We start from the raw sequence: 8272 nt of genomic DNA, 5'->3' as shown, positions 1-8272 counted from the left end.
AAAAAAGTGTGTGGTAGAGAGAACTTATATACTACTTATGAGGGACACACACAACCGATGTGGGAGTATTTTCGTGGTAACACGGTTACTGCAACCAGCATCACACACACACACCACACATGCAAAGCCCAATGTGGGCCAATCATTTTTTTGATTTTCAACACAAGCAGATATAAGTTAGACTACAACACACTACCCAGGAGTATTTCATCCCAGGCAAAAAAGTGTGTGGTAGAGAGAACTTATATACTACTTATGAGGGACACACACAACCGATGTGGCAAAACAGAGCATGTCATTCACTAGAAGACATGCTAAGCAAAATTCAATAGAAAAAGAGAGCACACAATGCAGGTAATGAAAAGGATATCCACAACAATTATAACCAAAACAAAGCACAAGATGTCCAGCCTATACAACCCCACATTATCTAACCCACTTATGAGTTGTCTGAGCAAATTGCTAGCTGTTCAAGAGGTTTGATTGCACCAGCCATTGAGGCGCTATGGTGGTTTAGAATCTACGATCAGATGCCCCTCAAACAGGTAACCTAAATCAAGAGCTCAGCACAATTCCAATAACCAACAAAACCCCAAAATAGAATTAAATAAAAGTATCAAAGAATTGAATCTGTAATTGCAGAATTTTGGGAATCCACAAAAGGGATTTGCCCATCATACAATTGTTGCTTGGCTGGATCAATACAAGTAAACAACTCCTCAAGTTTTTTACTTTCAGGCACGGCTTCACCTTAGAAAAAGTTATAAGATCATTGAATCGATTTACCACTCCAAAAGGAGGGAAATAAGCTTAGTAAGCTAGTAGCTAGAAGGGTTTTTTGGAAAACTAACACCTTTGAAAAATGAATTTGGAAAACTAACCCAGTTTTTTAAAAACATGAAATCTAACACTTTTTTAAAAGGAATTGTCACAAATACCCTTATTCCATTAAAACCCAAACCCTTCTTGCGACATCTCCTTTCACATTGTTCTTCTTTCACTTTTGTTATGTTTCCTCGACACCATTTTTCATCGTATTCAACGCTATGCTTCGCTCCGATAGTTTTCATCCTCAAATATGCTGTTAATTTATGATTTCTGCCTCATTCGACCGCCCCTCTGCACCTAATATTTCATGGTATGTATTAATTAATGTTATATTTGTGGTTCGAGTTAGCAATGGTTAGGGTTTGAGTTTTTCAATCTAGTAGTGCCTAGGATTTCGAGTATTCATTCAAGCAGTTTAGGGCTTCTTTCGAATAGGTTATTTAGGGTTTGAGCCTCTAAGGAGGTTATGTCGAGTTCCAACTTTATACAAAAGTTCGAGTAAGTTGTTTATCTATTCGACTATTTACATATATTTGTTCGAATAGTTGCTTGCCTCTCTCACGTGCTCTCACCTTCCCCAGATGGCTATCGGTTTGTCACTCATTCGTGGAAGGTCTCTTTGGCTCTGTACTTCTTTGATCATGTGAGTGGCAAGTCAAAGGAGTTTGGATTTGTGAAGTTCACTACTGAAAAGTGCAGCATGTAAGTACTCGAACATACAAAGGCAAACACTCGAACAAATATATGTAATTACTTGAACAAATACATGTAATTCTTGTTCGAGTATTTGATGTTATCTATTCGAGTATTTAAAATTCTTGTTCGAGTAATTGATTATATATGTTCGAGTATTTTAAAATTCTTGTTCGAGTATTTAAAAGTCAACGGGGATAAACCCAGTTGAGATTCGGAAAGAGATTAAAAAGACATCGTTTTGTAGTCCAACTGAGTTAATTAAGTTTCTGCACGTTTTACGTTTCCAATTTTTTAATTCTAGTTTAATTAGGAGTCCAATTTCGAGTATTTTGTTGTATCTGTTTGAGTATTTCGTTTTATTGTTCGAGTATTTCAGATTTGTTGTTCGAGTATTTTGTTTTATATGTTCGAGTATTTAAGTTTTCTAACTTTGACCATTTGTAACTTTTGATCTGCTCGTGTGTTTCCTTATTATAATATGTTTCTGAGGACTGATTTTGAAGACCTAAAAGTCAATCTATGGTTCACCCCAGTTGAGATTCGGAAGGAGATCGAAAAGGAGTCGTTTTGAAGTCTAACAGAGTTAATAAGAGATGTGGAGAATATTTTTTTTGTTATACATTTTCTTGTTCGAGTAAATGGTGTATATGTTCGAGTATTACAAATATTTGTTCAAGTAAATAGTTTATATGTTCGAGTATATAGTTTATCTGTTCGAGTAATTGATGATATGTATTCGAGTATTTTGTTGTATCTGTTCGAGTATTTCAGATTTATTGTTCGAGTGTTTCAGTTTTTCAACTTTGACCGTCCGTAACTTTTGATCCGCTCGTGTGTTTCCTTAGTATAATATGTTTCCGAGGACTGATTTTGAAGACCTACAAGTCGATTTGAGGTATACCGCAATTGAGATTTGGAAAGAGATCAAAAAGGCGTCGTTTTGAATTATCTGTTAGAGTAATTGTAATTATCTGTTCGAGTAATTGTAATCATCTGTTCGAGTATTTGGATTTATAAAGTGTTTCTGAATGAATTTTACATTTTCTTTTACAGAAATGAGTGTTGTTGACCTTGTTGTTATATACGGCGAAGACTGAGAATTTTCAGGAGGAATTTATAAATTCATTGGTGTTACTGAGAAATGTTTAGTAGTGAATGAGTCAATTTTCTATGATGATTTTTTGGAGAAGATATACAATATTACAAGAATTGATCAAACTTCGAATGTGGTGGTCATGAAATTTTTCTATAACACACAGCTCCATATGAAACGGTTGATTGTATTACTCAAACCAAATATAGTATTACTCGAACATATACACCATTTCCATTTAGAAAAAAATGTATTACTCGAACATATAAACTATATACTCGAACATATAAACTATTTACTCGAACAAATATTTGTAATACTCGAACATATACACTATTTACTCGAACAAGAAAATGTATAACAAAAAAATATTCTTCACATCTCTTATTAACTCCGTTGGACTTCAAAACGATGCCTTTTCGATCTTCTTTAGAATCTCAACTGGGGTGAACTCCTAATAGAATTTTAGGTCTTCAAAATCAGTCCTCGAAAACATATTATAATAAGAAGACACATGAGTGGATCAAAAGTTACGGACGATCAAAGTTGAAAAACTGAAATACTCAAACATATAAAACAAAATACTCGAACAACAAATCTGAAATCCTCGAACAGATAATTACAATTACTCTAACATGTAATTCAAAATGACGCATTTTCGATCTCTTTCCGAATCTCAACTGGGGTAAACCCCAAATCGACTTTTAGGTCTTCAAAATCAGTCCTCGGAAACATATTATAATAAGGAAACACATGAGTGGATCAAAAGTTACGGACGGTCAAAGTAGGAAAACTTAAATACTCGAACATATAAAACAAAATACTCGAACAACAAATCTGAAGTACTTGAACAATCAAATGAAATACTCGAACAGATAATTACAATTACTTGAACAAATAATTACAATTACTCTAACATGTAATTCAAAATGATGCATTTTCGATCTCTTTCCGAATCTCAACTAGGGTAAACCCCAAATTGACTTTTAGGTCTTCAAAATCAGTCCTCGGAAACATATTATAATAAGGAAACACACAAGCAGATCAAAAGTTACGGACGGTCAAAGTTAGAAAACTTAAATACTCGAACATATAAAACAAAATACTCGAACAACAAATCTGAAATACTCGAACAATAAAACGAAATACTCGAACAACAAATTTGAAATATTCGAACAAATACAACAAAATACTCGAACAACAAATATGAAATACTCGAACAGATAAAACAAAATACTCGAAACAACAAATATGAAATACTGGAACATAGCACACAAAGTACCCTAAACTGCTCAAATGAATACTCGAAACCCTAAGCACTACTAGATTGAAAAATTCATACCCTAACCACTGTAAACTCGAAGCACAAATACAAAATTAAATAAAACATACCCATGAATAACCAGGTGCAGAGGGGCAATCGAATGAGGTAAAAATCGTAGATTAACAGCGTCAAATACAACGAAAGAACGAAGGTGAAGAAGAACGAAGGTGAAAGGTGATGTTGGGGGAAGGGAAAATGGGTTTTGAATGAAACGATGTGGAATAAGGGTATTTGGGACAATTCCTTTCAAGAAAGTGTTAGATTTCATGTTTTTAAAAAAGTGGGTTAGTTTTCAAAATTGAGTTTTAAAAAGTGCTACTTTTCCAAAAAACCCTAGCTAGAAAGTGGCTTCTTGAATAGCTTGCTCGGGGGTCAGAGAGATATTCTTTTTGAAATGAAATTTCTTTTTATTTAAGGTCTTTGTGCTTATTCGAAAGTGAATGACATCATATGAGTTCTATGAACTCGAGGTATGAGGGGATAACCTCCCTCAGCATCGGATTGTCACAGATCCAGTGTCCGTTGAGCGAATCACCTGTAACGACGTCTGGCTATTGGGGAACCAGTGGTCTACGCCAACATTTGGTGTTTTATCTCAACTCCATATATAAGGACAACACCGAAAACTCACCATTGTAGCAGTGGTGTGCCCACGGCGTCACCTGAGCTCTCCCTCCGTGCTCCACGACGTTCTAGCTTTCGTTCTCCACCTCGTCTACGTCTACGTCTACGTCGACAGAGACACTCTCCTCTGTTATGAGCTTCGAAGGCTTTGAATGATATGGGGTGTTTTAATCCTCAACATCAAAATATATGAAGTCAACGTGGAGTCAACGTAAGTCGGGGTATCCTTAGTAAACATCGGAGTGTGACTAAAGCTATCATAATTTTAGCTTGGGTCATAGCCCATAGGCCGTCCGAGTGATTCGGGCCTAATATTTCGTCCGACTTTGGGCAGTTCACTTCCTCCTTCTTCAGCTATCATTATGTTTCTCTCCATACCCTCAATGGAGTATGGATGGAACGTTGTCGCCGGTTGTTACTTGTGTTTGGATTCTGGGTTTTACAGGGTTTTGTTCCTTCTCTTTCGTATGGTGATCAGAGAATTTCCCAAGATTTTGTTTGGATCTTTTGTTTTGTGGGTATTATCACGATAAGGTATGGCGTCCCAAGTTTTTAGAGCTAGTTAACGGTAATGTCGCAGAAGAAGATGCAGAAGGATGAACATGCTTGTAGAATCCGGAGGTTGATAGATGACAGAGGGATAAAGAAAACACCAAGATCGATGCAGTATGATGGAGGTGGATGGGATGGTGAGTGAGTTTCTTTTTCGGTTTTCAAATTCAGATTCTTGAAGCTCTGTTATCTTCAGATCACTGGCATGATTATTCTTTTGAAAAGGAAAATATGTGAGGAATAAGAGGAAATATAAACTTAGTTTAGGTTGGTTTTTCATAAATTTCCAATGCCTATGCGTATAAATCTGCTACAAATTCTCACATTATACCAAATTGAAGTTTATTTACCTTAAATGTGCACATTGTAGGATGGAGGGCTGATGTAGTTTGCCTTCAGTTACACAAAAGAGTGCTCAATCAAGAAAAATTGCAATGGGAACATTTTGTTGTCACTTATAAAAGGGTACAGAATGTTTTCAAATAAACTGGCTTCAATTCAATAGTTTCTACAGATAATTAGAGTAGAAGAAAGACTTTTTTTTTGTTAAGTAAGCGGGGAGGGGGCCTCGAACTTGGGTACCACCAAGTCGAGTATATGTCTTAACCACCTCGGTTGAGGAGTTGTTGGCACATAAAAAAGAGACCGAGTAGAAACTTCTCCATTGTGACAGAATATAAGCGAATGCCTTGAAAGTCATGTCATCATAACTTATGCACCAGATGTTGATTCCCATAGTAGGACATATGTGAATTTCTCTGGTTGTCCAGGAAAAGATAGAACTGGATATACACTTTTTGTGGGTGCTGAACATTACAAGTTTGGACTAATAAGCTAAGGGACAGGGCTCCCTGGCTGCCCGAGGTTGTCTGCTTCTGGTGAATTGCAGAGCACAAGCTTGTCAGAAAATGTAATGTGAGCTGTAACAATTGAGTAAGATGCAAAATATATCTTCTTACAAATTTGCGTTCCAGGTGAAGTTCAAGTTCTTTAACTTCCAGTGTCAGTTATGCCTAATGTATATGTTACTCTCTGAATAACAAGTCAATTGATGTTGCATATACAGTCTTAGGAGCCTTAGCCATCCGTTAGATGTGTTTAGCGGAAGTTCGCCGAATTATTTGTGTCCCTATGTTTGGTGGTGGAATAGATCATAAGCATCTGAATGCCAAGTGCGTGCGATCCCTCACTTCAAACTCTGGAATCTATCTCCAGCAAAAATTTCAATCCTTTACTTTGATTTGAGATGTACTCATTCACAATGAGAAAAACAAGATCTTTTTAAAAAGATTTTCATGGCAATATTATGTGCTAAATGTTGAAGACAAGTGGTGTTGTTCCTATTTAAAGATTTTAGTTTCAACTGAAACAACCAAGGTTGGATTTTCAAAGTTCTCTAAAATGCTTTATGGAGTCGAGATTTCCTATGATTTGTTTATGTTTGTGTCAAAACTTGAGAAAAATGGAAGTGGACTTTTTGCTGGTTTTGTCATCTGATATGGTTAATCGAAGACAATCAATTTATCCTATACTAGGCGAAGGTGCATGAGAACTATTGGTATGATTGCTTTATGTGAGACAGTATATAACTTATAGATGATCAAAAGATGCATAATTAAAGATTAGACCAAAAAAATGAGTCCAGAATTTAGAAATTCTTCTAACCTTTGCCTGATGATGGCAGCACAACTACATGCATAGTTGCATTGTTCGGAGGAAGATGTAATCGTAGGGGATAAAGCTTTCCATTAAACGGATTTCGCGTGCAAACCAGAATATTTTCAAGCCCAGTTTCTTCCTCCAGCTTTTGTTTCAAATCTTCGACACCATTTCCCTTGAAAGTGAAGGAGAGCTCTTCTGCTTTATCATCAACATCACCATTGTTGGCAGCTAACTTGTAGCAAATAACCCTGCCTTCACATTTTACTGGAGAAACCACAGATGAATCATCTGACTGCACAAAAAGGAAGACTGCCTCAAATTTCATTACACACATCCCAAATCCACCTCTAAAACAATTCTTAACATACTGTTATAAATCAAACCTCTAGCCTTGACAGTTTAGCAGATGTAAGATGTATCGAAGTAGGAGAACTTGGTTCCGAAGGCTTGGAAGGGTCAGAAGGCTGCTCAGATGGCACAGAAGGCACAGGAGGCATGGTGTTGATTTGTTTAATAGGTTGTATTGCAGGTACTGGATTTGGTGGTGGAATTGCAGGTTGCATTCTTATTTCTACAACATCAACTTCCCACAGGACCCAATCTTGTGTTGCTGTTCTATGAGGAATGTCATGTGTAATAGAGTTTCTCCATGGAGGTAAGCCCCCATTCGCCCGCAAATATTGTCCATATCTTGTCTTTAGCCTGACCTGAAATCCTTCTCTGATAGGTTCCCATTCCAGGGAAGAATCCAATCTTCTAGGCAGGGTTTGTATCACTTTCTTCCCTGTCACTCCTAGCAGCTGTGGCATGTTGGAGGCTGTCAGGTATTTGCCATAGCAGCTCTTGAACCGTAAAACGGTTCCATCTTCTGGGAACTCCACAATCCACCTGGCATTCATAACCGTGCCATTTCGATCTTGGCAGACATTTTCTTCATCACTGTCCGCAAGTAGATACTTGTCGTGGTGGCTTCGGAGGCGAACCACTTTGGCTTTCTGGAAGAGCTCCATGGCAATCTACAACCAACAACAGACACATGACATTACAAACAACATATCATCAGAAACAACCAAGTACTCATGGGTTATGTTTGTTTTCTTGATACCTGAAATGCAGCAGCAAATGATTCAAAGCTCAGGGAAGTAGATTTTCATGAAACGTTTGTGCGATTTTTCGAGCAAATTAAAGCTTGTTGTTAGCTTATCTTGAGGAATAGAATCGTCGCGATGACAGGATATGATATTTGGCTACAATGAGAACCTATTTCTGTTGTATGTTGTTGAGGGAGAATTTTCAGTATTTTTTTGTGATATTATTACAGCTGTTGCTCAACATTTGCAAAGGTTGAAGAGATTTGCTGTGTTTTCTCACGGTGAAATGTAAGTCATACAATATCAGTGGCTCTCCATTAACATTGTGCTTCTTAGATTTAGATACCTTAATTTAGGAGCTGCCTCTCTTATTCTACCACAATTACAACCACTAGGCAAGGT

At 36.9% G+C, this 8272-nt stretch overlaps 1 protein-coding gene across 1 annotated transcript; it reads right to left on the bottom strand.

Moving 5' to 3' along the window:
* Nucleotides 1–6088: 6088 nt before the first annotated feature.
* LOC119992847 lies at nt 6089–8172 on the bottom strand. The gene is made up of 2 exons (XM_038839635.1): nt 7163–8172; nt 6089–7071 (listed from the first exon to the last, which is right to left on the bottom strand). The coding sequence occupies exons 1-2, from the start codon at nt 7787–7789 to the stop codon at nt 6778–6780; spliced, it is 921 nt and encodes a 306-aa protein (XP_038695563.1). The 5' UTR covers nt 7790–8172; the 3' UTR covers nt 6089–6777.
* Nucleotides 8173–8272: the final 100 nt, after the last annotated feature.

This window comes from Tripterygium wilfordii, chromosome 23, assembly GCF_013401445.1.
Source record: "Tripterygium wilfordii isolate XIE 37 chromosome 23, ASM1340144v1, whole genome shotgun sequence".
NCBI classification, from domain to species: Eukaryota; Viridiplantae; Streptophyta; class Magnoliopsida; order Celastrales; family Celastraceae; genus Tripterygium; species Tripterygium wilfordii.
This window is presented reverse-complemented; position numbering and strand designations above follow the sequence as displayed.